At 38.5% G+C, this 22,818-nt stretch overlaps 1 protein-coding gene across 3 annotated transcripts in view; it reads right to left on the minus strand.

Moving 5' to 3' along the window:
* UGGT2 (UDP-glucose glycoprotein glucosyltransferase 2) overlaps positions 1-17,296 on the minus strand; it is a 79,914-nt gene extending 62,618 nt beyond the window's left edge. For 2 of the 3 annotated variants that reach the window (XM_014881348.2, XM_088159825.1), the window contains exons 1-5: positions 17,110-17,294; positions 15,081-15,163; positions 7,273-7,403; positions 6,049-6,161; positions 1,772-1,946 (exon numbers count right to left, since the gene is read on the minus strand). In XM_014881348.2, the coding sequence (XP_014736834.2) occupies positions 1,772-1,946; positions 6,049-6,161; positions 7,273-7,403; positions 15,081-15,163; positions 17,110-17,267 (660 nt within the window). In that variant the 5' untranslated portion in view covers positions 17,268-17,294. Of the gene's footprint in view, positions 1-1,771; positions 1,947-6,048; positions 6,162-7,272; positions 7,404-15,080; positions 15,164-17,109 lie in introns of all 3 variants that reach the window. The other variant, XR_015801563.1, reaches the window with a different exon arrangement.
* Positions 17,297-22,818: the final 5,522 nt, after the last annotated feature.

Below are 22,818 nucleotides of genomic sequence, written 5' to 3' on the forward strand. Positions count from 1 at the left end.
ACAATGTCCTTTATCTCCTGCAAATCACAGAAAGGCTGGTCAAAATTGTAGTCTTCACACATTACTAGAAGAGGGACTAGAATAGGCAGAGCTCATAGCACCCTACGCAATTATTGATGCCTCACAATTCACATTTCAAACTGATACTAATTCCTTTCTAATGCTGCCAGACTTCTAGGATGTTAAGAGGAAATTCTCTATTTTTTTTTCCAGACTTACTCTTTAAAAAAGTATTGATAAAACAATTAGTCACTTTCTGCAAGGAATATTAATAAAGTATGTTAAAGTATCACTGCTAAAAACAGGCTGCCACTTACTAAAAACAAACAACAGCTACTTCTAACCTTGGAGTGGAAGTTTGACTTCAATAGTGTAGTTACACAAAGCATACTTATTTCGGAATACATGTCCTAATTTACCCCAAATATATGAAAATCCCCTTTCCAAAATGCAATTTGCACACACACAGCAGCAATTTCTTGAAAGCCTTTGAGCTTTAGCTTGCAATTTCTAAGAACTGTACTGAGAATCCTCCAGACTACAAGTGAAAACCCAGCAGGGCTGGGAGGCTTCTCTGTCCATCCTCTTAGCAAAACTCAAGGCAGAGGGAGCAGAGAGCACTCTACAAGTAGCCTCAGTGATACTGGTTAAAAAAAGAAAGAGACAGCAGAAAGACCATACCTCTTCTGTAATTAATGCTCCCTCTTCTGGCATTTAATGTAAAAAAGGAGGGAGAATCCATCCCAGTGTGTACCAAAGAACAAAAATGAAGGTTGTGAGGAAGGAAGAAAAGGGAGGAGAGGTCTGAAGAGAGAAAAGGTGCAGGGAAGAAGACAACACGCATTTGGGGAGACCATGATGCATAAGCCAGGCAGAGTAATGAGACATTTAATATGCAAGTAGGCATTTAATTGAAATAAAAGCATAAAATAACAAAGTTCAATAAAAACTAAACCACACACAACTTTAAATTCAAGACTGGTTTCCTCAAATTCTCTATTTCATTACTGTGAGCAAACAACTCAAAGTCATCTGCAAACTACATATCTCATCTCCCTAAAATACCTGGCCTACATAAATCACAGCAACCTCTCACTCCATAAGATTATTCTCAGATTAGTCACACTCTTTAAGAGCTGCACTTTGAATATAAATCACAAAAGCCTTCTAATAATCAAAACTGGGGACAATACAGTTCCATATACTGGTATTTTTCTTGTTCTGTTTTGGGGAGAAGAGTAAGTTAAGAAAAGAATTCAGAAACACTATGTTTCAAATAGTGACACTATGGAGCACAAACATTTAGAGTGATGTTGACTGTGATAGCCTATGTTGCTGTATCTCAATGAACATGAGATTACATGGGGAATATGTAGAAATATAATTGTTAATTTCTCAATTTGATTCTCTATTCTGCTTTCTATTTTTCTAATTCTAGATACTAATATGCACAGTCTGCTGCACCAAGATTCACCTGAGATATTCATACACTGTATAAAACCCAAATATATATTCAAAAAAGAGGTATTTCAAGATCAATGATGCAATCAGTGCTTGCATGCAGGACTGGCAACATTACCATGCTTTCCTGGCTTCATGGTTTGTATTTGGTGAGTTACTTACCTGCAGAGTTTTAGTATTAGAAAATGTATTGCACATAATTTAGGCAAATGCAAAAATAAATGTAGAAAACGTGTTTTGTCAAAAAGCAAGCAAAGCAAAGAGAGAATACTAACAATTTACTGAAAAAATGTTGATTTGAATTGCATACCTGAACATAATGCCGAAGAACATAAACAATTTCCTCCTTCTGTGCCTTCTCAGACAAAATCTTGTGGAATTTGACAAAGTCTTTTGTACCCACTTCTGCATATAGAATAACCACTGGGCCATCCTCTTTGAGAGTTGGGAATTTATGGTCTCCCTTAAAAAGATATGGCCTAGGTCTGGTTTTAAAATAAATAATTGTGATATTATAAAGTCATAGAATTTATTAAAACAGTGGCAGTTTTTCTACTTCATAATTTAAAAAACTAGTAAATGTTTATATGCTAAAAGTATATAAAAGCCACGTTAAAATCATCACAAAATAATCACGATTGCTCACAAACAAACCCAGAACAACAAATTCACAAATTAAAGTATAAGAAACTGAAAAATCAGCATCAACTATAAATAATTTAAATATATTTTATCCAATCACAACACAAAGCATACGAAAAGCACAGCGTTTGGAGATTTTTTGCATCAGTAACAGCCTGAAGCTTTTAATTTGAAAGATACATTACATCTATCAGAGATGCACAGAGCAATCAGTGAGTAACAGAATAGCAGAGGGAGATTCTGTAGAGTTTGAGAAAGCTGGCAACACACCTGGAAACTAACTGGGGTTATACTATTTTGACACCTTCAAACTCTGCTCGTTTAGCTAGTTCTGCAAATTTTGACTGCCTACCTACCTTCTTAATTGAAAAACATGACTAGAAAAGTTATGCTGCAATGATTTCCTAGATGACTACAAACATCTTTTGAATAAAACCTGGGAAAGATGGAGAAATAACAGAGGATATAATTGAGTAATACACTCAAGGTACTAATTATCGATGAGCACACTTTTTCAAAGTTGCCTTTGTACTGATGGTCAAAAGACCAGTAAACTGTCTCCAAGCATTCCCTAAGCCAAGTTGGAAACACTAATTCAACACACAGTACAGAACTGTGTGTGGTACACACCCACTGAACAGCCATACTGGAAAGGTTTGAGCAGAACACCACAGTGTCTGTGATGTAGATCTTTAGAACATTTTCAACATAAAAACAATATAGAATAATTTACACTGCAAAAGTAAAATTTTGGAGGTAATGTGCTGCGAACTCTCAGTTCAAGCAGGAACAATTTGTATGAGGTTACTCTGCATTTTAACATCAACGTCCTATGTAAGTTTGGCAGGTATGCAATTGAGGACCTAATTTTTAAGGCAGAAATAAAAGGAGGGGCCCAGTTTAAGAATTAACTTGGGTACAGGTAGTCAGGTGACACACAAATATCAGGCAAGTTCTCCCACAACTATCACAGGACAAGGCAGGCCAAATAGGTGAGATCCAGGTGTCTGAAATGACACTTGAATGAGTAAGCTCTTGGAAGAACTGATGCAGATATGCCCCAATGAAAGTATATGTGTGGGATGTGACTTGTGCAACTTCCTTCTCATAACCAGAGACAAGAGCTGCCACTATCATGGAGAGAGTGGAAAACCTCAACCAAGGGAGCTTCTCTTTTCTTATCTAACTTTATCCCCTCTACTTCAACCAACGAACTAAAGTGGTTACTGAGTGCTGCCATGATATGAATAGTGAATCTCATATCACAGTGAACATGCTTCATGAAAATATTAAGTGCTGCAATAAAATAACACTGCATAGAGCTCTTCTAATGACCTTGGGTTGAAAATTAAAGTGTTCAGCCCTTGTATATCCAAGATAAGCCTCTGTTCTCTGTTTCTCTTCAACACTGAATAGTAGTGACAAGGAATTGATTCTCCTGCTCTTAGAACTGAAAGGTAATTAATTTCCTGACATAAGAGATGCTCATAAGAAGGCTGCCTAAAAGACAAGGAAGAACAGCTAGGCAGATGAAAAGAAAAAGATAAAAAAATTACACGGATGTGGAGTTCAGCACTTGCTAATCAGTTACTAGGGTAGTACAGGCAAATAAATGCTCGTCTAGATAGTACTCAGGAAAGGATGCAGAAGCAACACGATAGAAGACAGCAAACATGTACTGACAAATGTAAGGCACTGATGGTTTTGAGCAAAATTTGACTCCAATTAATGCTTCTGCTCTTCACAGTGACAGCCCCAGAAACCTTAGTGCTGTGTTCTGGACAGCCAGCAAGACAAGTGATCCCAATCATTTAACCATGTGTTCTTTGACACACCCAGAGCCCTTTAGCTCTGAAGCCACTGCACCTCCTCACAAAACACTTCCAGTTAGAGCCACACAGTCCATGGCAACAGAGCTGAAAGTGCAAAAGACATAATCATAGCTGCTGTTGCATAAAGGACTGGATGAAGCAAAACCTTAGCCTTGACATGCAGAGTATGTGGGCTCTCCTTAGTCCAAAGAGCCTGAGACTTCCTGAATGTTGAGTTGAGATGATGAATCCACACAAAAAGAAATGCTGCAGCCTCTTCTTTCTCTTCCAGTGAGATTTGAAATTATCAGTCCCTAAAATCAGGACATTTCTAGCATCCTCATCCAAATATGGTTAACAACTGAAAACATAACTGAAATTTGCCTAGCTGAACTGTAAGAGTCATGACAGACAGAAGACATAGAATGGAGCACAAAGGAAAATACTTTGAAATAAAAAAAATAGAGTCAATAAATCAAAAAGATCTCTTCTGTGAAAACACAGAAAAAGAGTAAGTGGTTTAGAGTAACCAGCTGTGACATGGCACACTGTCCCTTATATCATTTGTTCACCTGGTAGGAAAAAAAAAAAGAAGAGGAGCACAGCCCTATCATTATCACCTAGCCTAAATTTCAACAGCATAGGTGAAGCATCTGCTATCCGGAGTACAAATGGAACTAACAGTGGGAACGATTACCTGAATATGTGAATGTGAGTATGTTTTTCTCAGAGTCTAGCTCCATGTACTCTAAATATTTGAGTGACACAATTACTTTTGGGGTGGTGAGAAGGAGGAAAAATTTATCAAGATTTTGTCCCTGCAACTCTGAATGGTGTGATGTGACTGACTGCAAAGTTATTGAAAATAGAAGACCAATGAAATAAAAGAAACTTCAATATTGTTGCAAGTTCTTAATGATTTCTAGAAGTCTAACTCTCTCAATTCTGAATAGTTCAGGATTCTATTGTTTAGTATTGTGATTTTCCAGAATTCCGTACATTTGAGAATAATGACCTCCAAAGAGGAGAATGTGCTGAATCCAGTTAATTGCTTTAAAAGTTTACTATATTTACACATAGCAAGAAAATGTTATGGTCTCACGATGCCTTAATACGTGGCCACAAGAATTCAACATTTTAAATTATCTGTAGCATATCTGGATTTTATTTCAGAAAAAACCCACATGTTTTAGAAGAATATAATTGGTAAAAATGGGACATTGTAAACAAGACAGTGAGTTGTTTTTACAGAAATCTCGGCTATTGAATAAGAAAAAGACAATGATTTAGTAGGCTGTAATTGTATCGATGGACTTAGAATACACCACAAACCGCATGTGTAGAACACATAATTATTTTCAGAAGCAACCAATCCCTAAGACACAAATATATAGGTTTTCAGGGTTTCCCCCACAATTTGTATTTGACAGAAAGCAGAATTCAAGAAATATACCCTATTAAATCATCTTTCAGCTCTGCATATCTCCATGAAGTGGCTGAGGCTATGGACACTAATGTATATTAGGGAGACCATTGCAAGGGGAAAAAAAACAACCAAGAAAGGAAAGAATGCTACATGCAAGTCTTGACAAAACAAAAAAGTGATACTGTTTTTAAAAAGTAGAGATTAAATATTATGATTGCATTACTTCGTTACTGTTATTTTGATAGGTTCTACACATTTTACTTCAGAGCTCCAGTTACAGACTGACACTAGTTACCAGAGGACAAAACCTGCAGAAAGGGTTGATAGGTGCAAAGTCTAGCACAAGGTGAGGAAAGATTATGCCAGCTGAGGAAGACTCCTCTTCTACTCCTATGCCAAGCCCTTGCAACCCAGAAAACCTCAAGTGCAGAGACACTGATTACAGAGAAAGGTCTCTCAACAGAGTACTGTGTCAGACATACAGAACTGTAAGTTTGTAAAGAAAGTACACTGTAACTTAAACTTAACTATTCCATGTAAAAGAGGAAAAAAAAAAAAGGAAAAAATAAAAAATTGTCCATGTGATTAGAGGACCAAAGGTCTATGATTTTATTTTAAAACCTACTTTGATTCATAACTGAGGAACTCTCATAATATTAAGCTCTTTAGTAATCTATTTTTCCTCTTAAACCAGATGATTATATTTACCTCTTAGTAGCGTTCTTCAGCAGCTTTTTTATTTTATTAGTCTTACAGGTGTGCTTCTCGTGGATAACCACAAATGCACTGCAGCCTTCTGGTGGAGGTTCATCAGCTGCAATCTAATATTTCAACAATTATACTCAACCAGAATGCTTTGATTGCACTTAAACTCACATCCCTTTGATTAAAATAACTCAACAGTTCCCATTAAGCTGTGTTTCTAATTAAGCCCATTGAAAACTGGGTACATGTGGGGGGAAAAGAAAAAAAAAGAAAAACATTAAAAGATTAAGACCCTACAACCTTTGTGAGAAACTGTTTATTAAATGCAGTCCTATTCCAGAAAATGAAAAGTACATTTATATTCTGTAGAGACAGGACTGAGAAATCTCATCCACAAGCTGAAATCACAGCCTGTACTCTGAGGTATTTTTAACTTTGGTTGCTATCAGCAATCATGTTAACATCTGAAGATTAGACTTCTAAACCAGTAAATCCCAAACAAATAACATCTATGTTTGATTCTCTCTTTTCCATCCGTTTTTAAAAACTCTACTCAGCTATTCCAATATGAAGTGGGAATCATGTGACTGCATGTCAGTGAGTCTGGAATCACCAGCTGAAAGGTAAACACAAAAAGACATGAGTCTGAGATTATGATATTCCTCCAGAGACATGTGCAAAACTCCCTAACTTTATTACAGCTTATTACCTTTCAAAAACATAGATTTCTCACTTTATCCTAAAGGTGGCATTGCTAAAAGGAGGAGTAGCAATTTTAGGTTTAGAAGTACTGTGAATTTTGTCCTCTCACTTTTTCATTAATAAAGCAGGTTTTTCTAATTTTTCAACTTTTCAAATACTAAAACAATGAGAAAGATGAGCAATCCACTAAATAACAGATAAAAGTTACTTGAAGCTACAGGAAATGTCCTACTCTGGGAATGTCTGAATTGCCACAGGATTGTTTGAAGCAATGCAAAAAAATCCCCACGACCTGAGTTTTAAAAAATGAACTGCAAAAAAATTCTAGTCTGAAAGGAATGCTATCCACACAATTGAACATCAATATTTGTTCTTGTCAATATAACCAGCTTATAAAGCATCACCTTTATCATGTTTGATTCCTAATAATACTGGCATGTATTTTATGGAACTGTAACAACGAACATTGTTTAGCCAAAATACCTCATTCAATCATGTACCAAATATATCAGGCAATACTGTCACCTGCTGAAACATCTGAACAGTTGGAGAATAAGCCCGGATGGAAAGTGCAAACTTCAACAGATTGATTTGCAAATTTGATAAAAATTGTCCTGCTTTCTTCAAGATTAAATTGTAATAGGAGTACTCTGAATCTGTTGAAGAGAGAAAAAAAAACAAAAGAAAAGACAAACTTTTAGTATTTAGCCCTAAATGATGTAGCATATCTACCAACACTGCATAATAAGCATTTATGCCAGTGCTGCTTGGCATTTAAAAGTCTTCAGTGTTGTCCACCAATAACTCTTTCCTTTCCTATGAATCCAGAGGCCTAATATCACAAAAAACAACAAAAGAGAGCTCAATAGCACTAGTTAATATTGAAATTATTTTCAACAATATAAAAACCCACGCAACAATAGTGTCTCTCGAAAAACCTATATGGAGAGGCCTGAATAGAGCATTATTTTACAAATAATTTCCTCACATTTAATTTTGAAACACTCCAACTATGCAATTTACATAAAGAAAAATCTCCTAAAGGTGTCATTCTTTGAGCTTCTCTCACATACTCTATTTCTTCCTTAAAAATATATGATAAACAAGACTATGAGAATGGCTACAACATGTAAAGTAGCTTTTCCCTCCCTGCATATCTTGTATTTTCAAGGTCAAAATTAGGACTCTGAGTAAGAAGGTAGGTGGATGGTGTCTGGAAATGACAGAAGTGATAATAGAGAACATTGGTTGGAAATAATTAACCTTCAATTCTCATTCTAGAGGCATACTCAATTTTCATAACTAAGCAGCTTCTATCCTCTCATTTTCTTCTTTACAACCCTATCGTAGTTGTAAGAAAAAAATAAATCTTCTTTTGCTCTTAAAGCCTCTAGTATCTCCTTTCTGCCTTCTGCTCCTTAAAACTCCTTATTTAGAAAGGCTGAGTTTGCTGCAATTCACTAGAAAAAACCCCTAACATCAGTAAAGTATATAATCTGCATTTCAAGAAAGCTCCTTCCCATGAATTCCATATGATGTCCTGGTTTCAGCAGGGGTAGAGTTAATTTTCTTCCTAGCAGCTGGTACAGTGCTGTGTTTTGTATTCAATGTGATAACACACTGAAGCTTTAAGTTGTGGCTACAGTGCTTACTCTGAGTCAAGGACTTTGCAGTTTCCCATGTTTTGCCAGCACGGAGGTACACAAGAAGCTGGGAAGGAGCATGACCAAGAGACACTGGCCAAAGGGCCACTCCACACCGTGGAATGCCACACTCAGTATATAAACTGGGAGAGCTGGCTGGGAGTTGTCCATCTCTGCTTGGGGACAGGCTGGCCATCAGCCAGTGAGTCATGAGTAATTGTACTGTGCATCACTTGAGAGAAGTTTTATTCGTCTCTTTTTCCTGTTATATTATTATTATATTTGAATTTATTTCAATGATTAAACGGTTTTCATCTCAACCCACATGTTTTACCTTTTCCTAATGCTCTTCCTTATCCTACTGGGGAGGACAGAGAGTGGACATGGACTACTTAGTTGCATACTTAGTTGCCAGCTGTGGTTAATCCTGACATGTAATTATTCCTGTCTTACATTAAATTCAATGGATGAAAACCTATCTATGTTCTCTACACCTACACACAGCCCTGGAAGAACGCAAATGGCAACAAGGCTGGTGAAGGCTCTCAAGCACAAGTCTCCTGTGAGGAGCAGATGAGGGAGCTGGGGATGTTTAGCCTGAGGAGGCTCAAAGGAGACCTTATCACTCTCTGCAACCACCTGAAAGGAGGCTGTAGCCAGGTCAGGGTCAGCCTCTTCTTCCTGCCAAGTATTGACGGGACAAGGGGAAATGGCCTCAAGCTTTACCAGGGGAGGTTCAGGTAGGACATCAGGAAGAATTCTTTCACTGAAAGGGTGGTTGAGCACTAGAATGGGCTGCCCAGGGAGGTGGTACAGTCACCATCCCTGGAGGTCTTCAAGAAGTGACTGGACATGGCACTTAGTGCTATGGCTTAATTGAGAGTGGCAATCAGTGAAAAGTTGGACTTAGCCTTGGAGGTCTTTTCCAACCTTAATTATTCTATTATTCTAAATGAGATAAATTTGGCTTCACACATTCAAAACAGTGAATATAAAAATTCGGAATCAACAAATCCTTCCAGATTGAAATTTTTTTCAATAACAGTATTTTCAAATTTTCTTCAAATTATCTCCACAAAAATAAAATTAAATCTGAAATTTCTGCCTCTCCACTCAGCCCCAAATAACATCCTATTGAAGACAATGTAGAGCCATTAAATACATAATTCCAAAGACACTTCCTCAAAAAAATATTTTAACCACAAGTCTTTAATTTTTTGTCTTATAAATCTCATCTGTGCTTTCACTGGTGTGTTTAAAACAGCTGACATTTTTTTCCTGAAAGATGATTATGACAACTATGATTTTATTAAGTAAAAAAAAAAAAGGAACCCACAAGGATCCTCAAGTTCAATACTACAGTGAATTTAAGTGGACTCTTAAGGCTTGTACATGGATTGAACTGTGACCTTGGTGTTATTAGCACCATGCTCTAACCAACTGAGCTAATTTCAGTTAATCAGAACTATGGTTTGATCTTTGCAAATTATTTTCACATAGTATTGAATACTTGAAATTTGGTACTGCCTGCCCTCCAAGCGCATTTTAACACTGCTGAAAGAGTAGAATTCATAGTAAGTTCCTTAGGATGTTAGACGGAATCACGAAGAACCAGATTTTTCTGGTTATAAAATCCTGCATGACAGCACATTACCACAAAATCATTAACAAAGTAAATTTAAAAGCAAATAGGAAACCACATTAACAGGATATAGCTCCAGACTGCAGACATCCAAATGCATGTGTGAGCTTCACATCTGCAAACTTTCATCCTACCATGAGAAATATAGCCTAGTGGCCAACAAAACCTGAAAAGCTCACTCTGAAGATGGCCTAATTTGTCTGCTGAAAAACCCTCTCAACTTCTGTAGCCAAACTGATTAGACTGACTACAGCAAGAACTGAACAGCCACCTAAGCAGACTCATGTTGAAATGCTGACATTTACTATCCACAATTTACAGCACTATCTCTTATCACAAGTAAGTTAAAAATAATTAAAAGAGACAAACCGGGGCAGTCACAAAAGACAAGAAAGTATAACAGCACAGCTCCTCAGACATCATGCACCCACAGCACAAAGTTAATCTGAATATATGCTGGTAACCCACAAGAGAATTCAAAGTACTGAGGCACAGGAGGTAGGGAAAGTAAACATAAGGGACATAATTAATCAGAAGAACAGAATGTACTGGAATAATTACTTGGTGGGATGGATGTATGAGGATTGCTCCAACTGCACAGATATGAATGTCTGGATCCACACAGATCAGCTAGGGAGTTAGAGATCTTGGGTAACAGCAGTTCAGGCAATCACTGGCCATCAAGTCTCTGTGCCATTAAAGCAAGATGCCAGTAAAGAGGGACTACTTTATTTTATTGCATTATTAGTATAGAAATCAGTTTGCTATACACATAAAAAACACTTGTCTAATTTAGTTGTGAATAATGTGTAGTCTTCTAGATTGCAAAAAATAATTTGCATGATTGTTGTTTATATGAAATATACTGTTACATTTTTTTCAGAGAAAATTGCTTCCATATAGAAAATGTTTGTGCATTGGTTTTGTTTTGGTTTTTAATATATATTTATGAGGCTGCTGAAAATTCAATATATAAACTGAAGCACTTGGGAAGACAGTAAACACTCAAGTGATAATTAGTCGGCAGGGAACTGGCTACTTACTTTCCCTCAGCAACCATAAATTAACCTTCAGGGATATTAAAGCACCAGCAAGTTTAAAATGCCATCTTCAGTGTTTTGTAAGTGCTGGTTTTAGCACGAAAATTTTGCAGCTTTCATTTCTTTATAACATACCTGTGGCTCAAAATAGCATCATCTGCTTTTCCAAGTATTTCACCAGCCTGGCAGAAAATATGTTGCACATTAAGTAGATATAAACAATGTTGTCCATGTTCCCTGAAGACCTTAATTCAACACAGTGTATCCCATCACTAACCTTTTCATGTTTTCTATATAGTATAATCAAGATGCTCCCCAAGTTGATTTGAGTTCATATTAAAAAAGAAAAAAGTTAAAACCACCAAACATATCACTAATGTTTCACCAAATTCCATGTAGATAATGCCTACCAAATCCATTAAGCTGCTACAAATATCACAGCTAAACAGACCATTAATAAACCCAATTCAGTAACACTAAATATTTTAAATTAGCAAATTAACAAGAGATGTTGATTATTCTAAATTTAAAACAAGTCCTGAGAACTAATTAAAAAAAAAAACAGATTGAAAATCATCCAAGAGAAGATTTAGAAGGAAAAAAGCAAGCTACCCTACTTGATTTTTTAAGTTGCCTTCTAGTTTTAACACTTTATGACTCTTCTGAAACATTCAACTGTATATTGAGATATAAGTCTATAATCAAATTCCTTTTAAACCCAGATTTTCTAGGAATTCTGTATCTTTTATGAAAATGTTTCTATTTAAACAAACAATGCTTTCATTTCCTGCTTATTCATCCTGACTACTCTTGGCATCACTCAGAGAATAACTGAAGTAAATTGCCTCGACCAATCCTTTTTCAGCCAGATGCTTTCATTTACTGAAGTAGCTGCTGCTACATCAGTTTTAAGACATCATGAACATCTCTCTATGTCAATGTATCTTGACATGCTGCAACTAAGACAGAACTCATTCCACACCATATAGAGGTCCAACCTCTCCTCAGAGGTAAACTATTACACACCTCACTGTGAACTGAGCCACAGTAGTCCTGCAGTACCAGATTCTTCACTCAAGCTAACCAGTTTATTGTAAACATTTAATGCAGACCTCCTGTTTATGAAGAGCATCCATTTCCTTGGATTAAGACTACCCCAACTATGACTACACTTTTAGGAAAGTCACTTGGTGGCTTTCAAAATTTCCTGCATTGTCATAGGTATGTGTTGGGCATACAGATAAATACACCCATCAACTGCTCAATATGCTTAATTAAAGTAGTATTTTAGTACAGTCTCAAGGGTGCCAACTGCCAGCATGTAACAGTTCATTGGCATGACAGGTCATGGAGATCATCCTACTGTAATTTATTTATTCTCAATCACAGAGTTTATCCAGGTGAAGTAGGTATTTAACTAACAGTTAATTTCAACAGACATCTGTGTCACTAATAATAAACGTCATTAAAGCTTCAAACTCCTTAGAAAGTGTGTCCAAGCAAGCAAAAAAGAGATGGCTGATAAAAATATCCCTGACACACCATCTAATGCAGCAGTCTTATCTCAAGGTAATACCAACTGCATCTAAACCACTCATAGAAAAAAAAAAAAGAGTAAGTTAAAAGGGACTTTTGGAGGTCACCTCATCCAAACTATTACTTAGAAATGTAACTTCCAAGTCTTGACTAGGCTGCTCAAGGCCTCATGCAGAAGAATTTTGAATTATCTCAATGAATAGAGATTCCACAACCTCCAGGAGCAGTCACTTTCAGTGTTTACCCAACCCCATGGCATTAACATTTTCTCTAGTATTAACCACAACTTCCATGTTTCAACTTCTGCCCTTGGCTTTTTTTCATACTGCTGTGTACCTCCAGGAGGGGCCTGGGTCCAGTTTCTTTTGCACATTTCTCTATCAGGAAACTGAAGATACAAGGTCTCTCACTTGTTCCTTTCTCAGGTTCACTCACGGTTTTCTCAGCTTTTCCTCAGAAGTCTGCTCCAGCTCCCTAAGCATTGCAGGGATCCTCTCCTAGATTTCTGCAATGATGGACTTTTGTCTTTCCTTTCACAGGGAGCCCCAACATGGCCCCAGTACTCCAGATTCAGTAATAAACACTGTATTCCTCATACAGTGGAATAAACACTTTATTTGACCTGTTGGCTACCCTCTTGCTGCTGCAACCTGCCATGCAGCTGGCCTTCTCACTGTTTGCAAGGATCTCCATTCTCTCAAGAAACCACTTTCTAGTCAGTCAGCACCAAGATTATGCTGTTGCTGAGATTATTCCAGCCCACATGCAGGGAGTCTGTAAAGTGCCTTTTCTAAATTTCCCAATGTTTCTGTTGGCCTGTCTCTCCAGCCTGCCTAGGTCCCTCCAATTACAGCCCTACCTTCCAGCTTCTCCTCTCAGTTTTGGGTCATTCCCAGCCTTGTGGAGGATGCAATACATGCCACTGTCCTGTGTGCTGACAAAGACCTTAAACAGCATTAGACAACAGCACTTGCCTCAACAAACACTACTAGCAGCTGAGCACAGGTCAAATTCTGCACCTGCTTCCACTTTCCATGTCCTCGTGCCTTATACAGAATGGCTTTTAGCAACACTCACCACCTTGGCATTCTGTTCTCAGTGACTCTCTCTGGTTTTGTACATGCTTCTGACTTTGAGATCACTATCTCACAGTAATTTTGGGTGCTTTTTATCATTTTCCCAGCTGATACTCTACAATTAATTTTAGAGTATTTGTACATTTTCTGCTTGTACTTTTTCCATCTAAAGAAATTACAAGGAAAACACAGTGAGCTAGTAAAGTCAAAAATCACACTTTACTCGACATAAAGCACATCATGGAATCAAAAGCAGCAAAATTATGTTTACTATGTGTCTCTCTGTTTCCTTACTAATCTTTTAAGTCTACTGGCTGCTTGGGGTGCTGCTGAGCACTCAAATAACATTACCACATGCACACCACAATCTTTTTGAAGTTGTATTCAGTCAGTCACAACCGTTGAAACATGTTTCTCAAGTCCTCTCTCCCATATACAGCATTTTTCATGTACCTGCACTTTTCACTGCCCCTTTCTACATGACCTTTCTACAATTTTTTATCTTTTGACTATTAATTTAACATTCAATTTCCCTCAAGTCTCTTCCAGTGGTAGTGTTAGGTGCTTGCATTCATGCCTAAAGAATTATACTATCCTGTAAGTAAAGAGTAAAATAAAGCAGGCTTACCTTGTTTTGAAGTCTTTTTCACCTTGCTCATCTGTTGACCTACCAAGCAGATCTAATATTGCCCAACCTGGTATAAAGCCCTGTAGGTCTCCCAGGTTTTCATTACCATGGACATTTCTAGTAAGCTGCTCTCCAAGGTTTCTTCTAGGGTGACCTTTCATGCTTCTTTTGCTGGATCTTTTGCTTTGGTCTTCTCTCCAAATTTCTAACAACTTAATATTCTTCCATATAATCATGCACAGCTTTTTTAGTCCTATTTTGTCAGTGATAAACCTTTATTCTAAAACATCAGTATTGATGCTAGGAAACACTCGCCATGCCATGTACAAGTATTAAACCTTTTCTGGTAATTCTTTAAATTTTTCCTTTAACATTTCCTAGCATTCTCATTTTAGTTATTTGTATGATTTTATGCTCTGCAAGCATCCATCTTACAGAAAACATGAAGTCTCAATATCCTATAAGTCTCAGTATCCTATAAGCTCTTGGCAAGTCATGTAAGCAGGGAGGCATCTTTAGTCTTCACACTTCTGTTCCATATTGTAAGAGCAGTTCAGTCCATCTTGTATTCCTTTTTTTTTTTTTTAGTTCCTCTGCAAGTATTGCTCTTAGGAGAAAATATGCCACAGCTTTCTGAAAGAAACCTACCCAGTAAGCAATAATGGGAGAGTCAGGCTTGACCTGCCTGTAACTAATTAACGTGTTGTGTCTCAAAGTTAAATACAGCACAAGATAATATATTAAAAACCAGCATGCTGTTTAACTCACCTCCTTGCTTATATACTGTTAGTTCCCGCACAGTTTCCAAGAACTGCCAAAACTTCTCATTACCATCTTCTGCAATAAATTCACTGTTTAAAAATAAAAATTAATTGTCTATGGGTTGATTTTGTCCGAAGATGTACCACAGTAAAAACCTTCAGTTGTTCAGTGTAAAAACCTTCAACAGCAACCAAATCTTAGATATTCAATGACTAACAACCATCTCCATAGCATAAACACTGAACAGAGCTGTATTTTGGTCAAAAGATACTTTGAACAAAGTACTGTCATCCAAACTCATCAGAGCTGTAAAGCATTCAGACTGTTCTTTTGTTATAGAAAACCCCAAAAATGTTCACTTTATTTTTCCACAGATAGTCCAATACATACTTATAAATGAAATAAATTCTGTATACAAATTTTATTTAATAGTAGCTAACTATACAAGTAACACACTCTCTGTCAGGTTATAGTTTTCATTAAATTACAGGCTTTCATCAATGGCATCTACTTTGCTGTGCACGGAGGGAGATCACCAATCTCTGACACTCTTTTAAACAAGTGTTAACCCTTACAAAGCATAAAAGATAAGGTTTATTTTATACCACCCTTCCTTTTTTTTTTTTTTCTCCGAACTGGAAGAGGCAAAACTTAAGTTAGATATACAAAAGAAATTCTTTACTATGAGGGTGGTGAGGCATTGGAACAGATTTCCCAGAGAAACTGAGGATGTTCCATCCCTGGCAGTGCTCAAGGCCAGGCTGGATGGGGCTGCGAGCAACCTGGTCTAGTGGAAAATATCCCTGTCCATGACAGGGAGGGGTTGGAACTATATGGTATTCAAGGTCCCTTCCAACCCAAACCGTTCTGTGACTCTATGATTTACAGGTAACATTTCTAAGGTTTGTGGTTTTCCTTAAGGGAACATCAGTTGCTTTTGCTTCCCTTGCTTATGTCTACCAAAAAGTTCTATTTGCTAGCAAGACTTTATTGTTTTCTAATCTTTACTTTGGAAGTTTGCCTCTCCTTTGATTACAGAAGCTTGCAGTTCTCCCCTGCATGGGTGTCCTCCAAACAGCAGCCAGTAAGTTTAAAAACAAAACAAATATAAGCCAAATGGGCAGGGGAGCCACAAACATTTAAAACTGGAAAGCATTTTCCTTTTCTATTGTGAATCACAGAGTGGTTTGGGTTGGAAAGGACCTTAAAGATCATCTGGTTCCAATCCCCTGGTAAGGGAAGGGACACCTCCCACTGGAGCAGTTGGCTCAGAGCCCCATCCAGCCTGGTCTTGAACACTTCCAGGGATGGAGCATCAGCAACTTCTCTGGGAAATCCATTCCAGTGCCTCACCACCCTCACAGTAAAGAATTTCTTCCGTACATCTAGTCTAAAGCTACTCTCAGTTTGAAGCCATTCCTCCTTGTTCTCCCCCTGCACGCCCTTACAAGAAAGGCTCCCTCCCCATCTTCCTTGTAGGCTCTCTTCAGGAGGTTGAAATTAGGTCACCCCAAAGCCTTCTCTTCTCCAGGGTGATGTTAGGATTACAAGTTAACAATACCCTTTAAAATACCACCGTGTTTCACTCTTACAGGTTCACACCTGCACTAGTACCTTTATAATCACTTAATTAATGTGCAGATTACTTAGGGGCAGACAAAGATGTTACTCAGCGGAAGACGAGGATTGTGTAATTGGCCCATTGCATCTCCTCAACCCAGCGACCTGCAAAACGCCTGAGCAGGTTAAATACGAAGCCGCTCGTACAGCTCACTCAAAGCGTGGGAGAGCCTTGCCAGCACGGTCCACAGCACTTTCCGAGGGGAGAAAGCAGTTCAGCCTCGCATCCAAAAAGTACTTTAACACACCCTCCGACAGAGAGAAACGCTGCCAGCCCCCTCCGACAGCCCTTCTTCCCGTTCACCGGAGGGAAAAGGGGTCCCTCTGCCCTCCTGCTCCCCAGGAGACAGCCGGGACAAGGCGGCCACCGGCAGAAGGAGGAGAAGGAGAAAGAAAAGGAGGAGGCTGCACGCACCTCGCCTCCAGGAGCAGCGGGGTCGCCGGCCACTTCGCGGCCAGGCGGGCGGTCACGGGCTGTGAGGAAGAGGCCGGAGCGGTGCCACAGGGCCATGGCCGGGCGCTCAGCAGGGCGAGCAGGAGCGCCGGCGGCAGCAGCAGCGCCCGGCCCGCCATGAAAAGCAGCGGTGCCCCAGCGCTCCCAGCCCCGCACGGCCCCCGCGACCCGGCGTGCGCCCCGCCCACACGGCCATGCTGCTCTCCTACTGGCTGCGTCGCGCCCCCGGCGTTGCACTATTGGTCAGCCCGGAGGCCAATCAGGGGCTCACGGCACATAAATAGCGGGGCAGCCCGGCGCCGTGACACGCGGCGCCAGGAGTGCGCAAGCGCAGTAGCTGTGCTGCCGCCTTCTCGGCCCTGAAGCGCGCCTCGCTCCGCCCCCCTCAGCTTCTGTCGGGGCAATCCCGTTATTTTTAAGTTCTTTTTATTTTTTGGGGGTTGCGGGTTGTTTAGTGCAAGTGTGTGATTTACGTAGGGTGGTTCCCTAGGGTTGGGTGGCGGTGGCTGCAGGCGGCTGAGGAGGGACGTGGTTGTGTCCAGGAACAGCGGGCTCCTGCCCTAGTGCTCCCCTAACCTCCCGCTGACCGAGTCCTGGCGGGCTGCTCTGCCTCGGCCTTCACCGGCCTACAAACAGTAGTAAAAGTCTTACTCTGGGTGAGCAGCTTCAGACATAAACGCGCACAGTTGTTCCTCTGAGAGGGAGGTATTTAATTTCCCCTTCCTCTTAAGTTTTCCGAACCAACTTCTATTTTGAGATGTGTTTTGTTTTCTATCTGTATTTTTTTCCCCTCAAGAAGCATAAGCTTCACAGGAACCCTGCCTCTACCTTCTGCCTGTGAAAAACGAGGTTCACTTTCCTGCTAGATTTTAAAAAGTTTAATAAAAGACAGTAAGAGACAATAAAGCAAAAGGTTATAATGGCCGGGTGCTTGGCGTTCTTAACTCAGAGAACACTTTGTTAAATGCATCAACACCTATAAATCAACATTTTTTTACTCTTTTTTTTTTTTTTTTTAAATTTTTTTTTCCTTGTGGCTCCTTCTTGTAGGCCCACTCCCTGATAACAGAGATGAATAAATTCCTTCCCTGGAATTCTGGTGATTGTCACTCCTATCTTTATCCAGATGGGATAATCGAAGAATGTGGAGAGTTTTCTGATTACCTTTTTTACCATTCTCTGAGTTAGTTACACGAACAAAAGCTTTTTTACATCACCATGTTATAGTCCAAGAAAAAATATATTTATCACACTACTATTTCTAAGTTTTATTAATAGTAGAACTAAAAGAAGCTATATTCATTCAGTAAAGTTTTACAACATTATACATACAGCATTCATTTTAATATTTGTGAAAAGCCAATAATATAATATGTACTTATAACATGCCTCACTTACCGTGGAATTTTCAGACTCGTGTTCTCTAATTTCTGATTATTTTCTCTGTTTAAAATCTCCGTAGTTAATTCAATTTCCTCAATAAAGCTGCTACATTCCCTCAGTTTTTCAGACCTAAGACAGGCTGGTGCTGCTGGAGCTGTGTTATGGGATGCTAATACAGAGCAACTCTGCATAGTTGTTCATTGAATGAAGAATTCCCCCAGCTGTATTAAAAATAGGGGCTATTTCCTTTTCCAAATGTGACTCATGGAGCTTGAAGCTGAAACCTGGAATGCCTTAGTGCTGCATACACTTTAATTTCTTTTGCACACAGTCATCTCCTGACTGCTCAACGTTGCTTTGTGGGTGGTGGGAGCCAGTGAGGGTGTAACTCCAGGGAGCAGGCTATGGATTTTATAGTTTGGATGGTTAGTGCTCATCTCAAACTATGGTACAGAATGCCTTCACAGAATGCCTGTACTTAACATGCTTCTGGGTCTTTATAATGTCAAAGTATGAAAAATACCTCCTGAGGGTCTTTCACATGTAAATTCAGTCTGGGGCTTGGTGGTTGATCTCTTTTGGATTTATTCACACAAATTTGTGCTGTTGTAAGACCTCAGATAATTTCCAGCTGCCAATGTGTCACATCAGTGATACCAACTTTAATGTTAATAGGTTGAATAAATCTTACCTAAAACTGGTAGTGCACCTTAATACACCTCTGCAGAAATAATGAAAACCACAGGAGTATTTATCTTGGCTTATGTGTAAGGCCGTTAGAAATACCAAAATTCAGCATCTCTTCTATGGAGAAAGGCTGATACACTGTCTAAGCAGCTTCATTTATTTCATACTGACAGTTCAGGAGTTGCTGCTGCTGCTAGTAACAGGGATGGCATGGCCAGAGTACTGTATGGATGAGTAAGTGCTCCCCATGTCTTTCTATGCTGATAACCCAGGTATGGGGCCAAACTCTTCTATCCATAGAAAGTAAGTACACATGTGATGAACTGATAAAATACAGTTCCACCCCTCCCTAGCAAAGTTCAAAATGCTTTTGATGAACTTAGTAGAGCTCACGCTACACTTGTTCTGCACAGAACAGGTCATAGCTGGTTTATACTGACCATCTACCAAAAAACATGCCAGCCCAAGTAATTCTATGGTTAAAGGAGTTACAAGTTGCTTTTTGATGTTTCTTCAAACAAAACTGAGATGTACATAGCTCATTCCCATGTAGATACCATGCATTTTTCATATCTCCATATGATACAATGTGATGATGGATGCACCCACCCTACCCTAATCTATCAATTGCTTTTCTATATAAAGTTGCTCTATTTCTTTGTTTTGTATTGATATTGAAGAGTCTGCTATTATTGCTTAAATGTAAACTCCTAAGCTTGTACTTGTTTCATCTTGAGCTGTGACAGTTTATGATTTGCCATACAAGAAGATAAATAAAATCTGTTGGCACTGGCTATGGAAATATAACTAGTTTTGAATTCAGTGGCAAGATAAAGTGGTAGCTGTGAATCAAAGGTCAGATCGTTATTCTGTGGTAAACTACAGAAGATAGCTAGTCCAGTAGTTTTCTTGAGAAAAGATTCTTTTTTCTTAAATTCAGAGATCTCTGTTAGACAGAAAGAGTCTCTCAGCTGAGATATCTCTCTCTCTCTCTCTTGCATTTAGGGCTATTGTTTTATTAGGGGCCTTAAATTTATGATCAGAGATAGGCGAAATCAATTTGGAAGGGACCTCAGAAAGTCTCTAGTCTAGCCTCCAGCTCAGAACAAGGCTAGGTCTGAGGTCCAGTCAAGTATTGAAAAGAATTCAAGGCTAGCACCTGCACAACCTTTCTGGGCAACCTAATAAAGAGATGCAGTTTGGATTGCTCCTCCGAAAGAAATACAATGTTGTAAGAGAACATTGCATTCCTTAGAAAAGCTTTCGCATATTTATCAGTTTTTAATTTGCTTTGGTACCTTAACTATATTCTAGCCACGAAGAGCCAGTACACACTTAAAAAAAAAATCTGTTTCTGTGTATTTGAGAAAGGCAGATTTTAATCTGTTAAGCAAAATGCAAACCTAGAAGATGGAGAGCAGACTTAATCTTCATTTCTACAGCAGAATTTTATGTAATTAAGTATTTCAAATAACACCTGGCCATTCTTGTACATACAGTCCATATAGATGTGTGAAAAAAACCCTTAGTTCTCTGAAACCATTTTTCAGCAGAACAGAAAAACAATTAGAGCTGAAATTTAAAATTATTCATATCACAGCCGTGCAAATAGGAATTGATTATCATAGCAGTTTCAGTGTGAATAGAGTGATTAATGAATACTTCTCAGTAAGATGCAAATGTTTTATAAGTCAGAGTAAGCTATGTCTATTTTATAGAAACAGTAGAAATAAGTAAAAATAAGTTGAGCTTCATCAGCGTATTCAGTTAGCTGAAAATAAAATTTCATTTTCTTAACAGATTGAAAACAATATTCATGGTGAAAGGCTCCCTTTCTCCCTAACTTGCCTGTAATATAAATGTCAAACACTCATCAAATGATATTCCTGTTACGTAGTTATTAACTGGTGGCCTCCTGAGCAGTACCTGCTGGCATCCTTTTACTTTGTGTGAGATTGGAGGCCAATCTCTTCAGAACCTGTCAATGTCACTGCTGTGACAGGCATTTGAGGTGTTTCCCTGAAAAGACTAAGGATGCTGTACTGCATCACTTTTTGTCCATTCCATTATAGACCAGCCATGGTTATTTGGTTAGCATATCTCCTTACAGTGTTATTCTGGAGCAGACCATACAAAATATGTTTCATAGCCTGTTAACTTTCCATTTTGATTTACAGGGAGGAGCCAAGAAAAGAAAAATTGATGCAGAAGTAGCATAAGCCTGGTTTCAACAGCTCATAGAATCTGCTCAGTGGCAACTTTCTAGCAATGAGAATTTATGCTGCTTTGCCATGCCCATGCATACAGCTGCAGTGATAGTAAATGGCTTGCTGCCAGGATGCTTCTCTTTCCAACTTTTACTGAAAAGAAAGAAAGAAAGAAAGAAAGAAAGAAAGAAAGAAAGAAAGAAAGAAAGAAAGAAAGAAAGAAAGAAAGAAAGAAAGAAAGAAAGAAAGAAAGAAAGAAAGAAAGAAAGAAAGAAAGAAAGAAAGAAAGAAAGAAAGAAAGAAAGAAAGAAAGAAAGAAAGAAAGAAAGAAAGAAAGAAAGAAAGAAAGAAAAAAAAAAAGAGGAATCTGAAGCAACATTTTGCTTTATGAAATAAACATAGAAGTTACAGCCTCTTATTTTAAATTACCCACCTCAGAGATCTGGAGAATATACTTCCTTGACCAGGTCAACAAACTTACTATAAAACTCAGAGCATGTCTGTACTCTGTAGTGGAGAACAGTAAAATGTGGTCATAATGGAGAATGCAGCTCCATTTGGATACCCCAGCTCAAGCTCATATGCAATGCCAGCAATTCCACTGCTCTGCTGTGCCAACAGACAGTGTGGTTGTATTGATTTTTGTGTTGCCCTGGCTCCTACCATGCCAAATCTGAGCAACTAATTGCACCACTGGATAAAAGCAGGGCTTATCTACAATGTTGCAGGGTTTTTCTCAGTTTGTCTATGCTAAATCTTAGCTTATTATTCCTCGGTTAATCTTATCATGTAGCATGAGTTGGCACTTCTGATGCCAACTAACAATCTTGGTCGTTAACTGACCTGTGCTCATAATTAATCTCTTATTTACAACACGCTGTGAGGTTCTTGGATGTCGAAAAAAAAGAACACTTTTCCTTCTTTCTCTAGTTGTAAGTTGTGAATCTATGTACTCAGTGAAAGGAACACAGGTGATATGCTGGTGATAGATAATTTAGCTTAAAATGTATAATAAGGTTATTAAATCACCATTGTTAATGATTCAAATAATAGCCACATACTTGTATTTTAGATATGAATTGTCACATGCAACTATTTTGGAGATTATAACTTCAGAAGATAAAATATTTATAAATAAAATGCACAAATTTGAGTATTTTTACATTAATTGATAAGGTGGTATGTGCAGTGAAGTGCCTCAGGACAATTCTGGCCACATGGTGCCACACCGGCACCAAAAGAGACTTTAGTGCGAAGGTACAGGTGTATTCACTGAGAAAATACACTATTACCCAGAATAGGTTAGTAGGATTTGAACTGTAGGCCTATCATGTAGGGATCAAAAGGTGCTATTGCTACATGCAAGCTGGAAAATAGAAAGATAAAATGTACC

Source organism: Sturnus vulgaris, chromosome 2 (genome assembly GCF_052056855.1).
Source record: "Sturnus vulgaris isolate bStuVul1 chromosome 2, bStuVul1.hap1, whole genome shotgun sequence".
NCBI classification, from domain to species: domain Eukaryota; kingdom Metazoa; phylum Chordata; class Aves; order Passeriformes; family Sturnidae; genus Sturnus; species Sturnus vulgaris.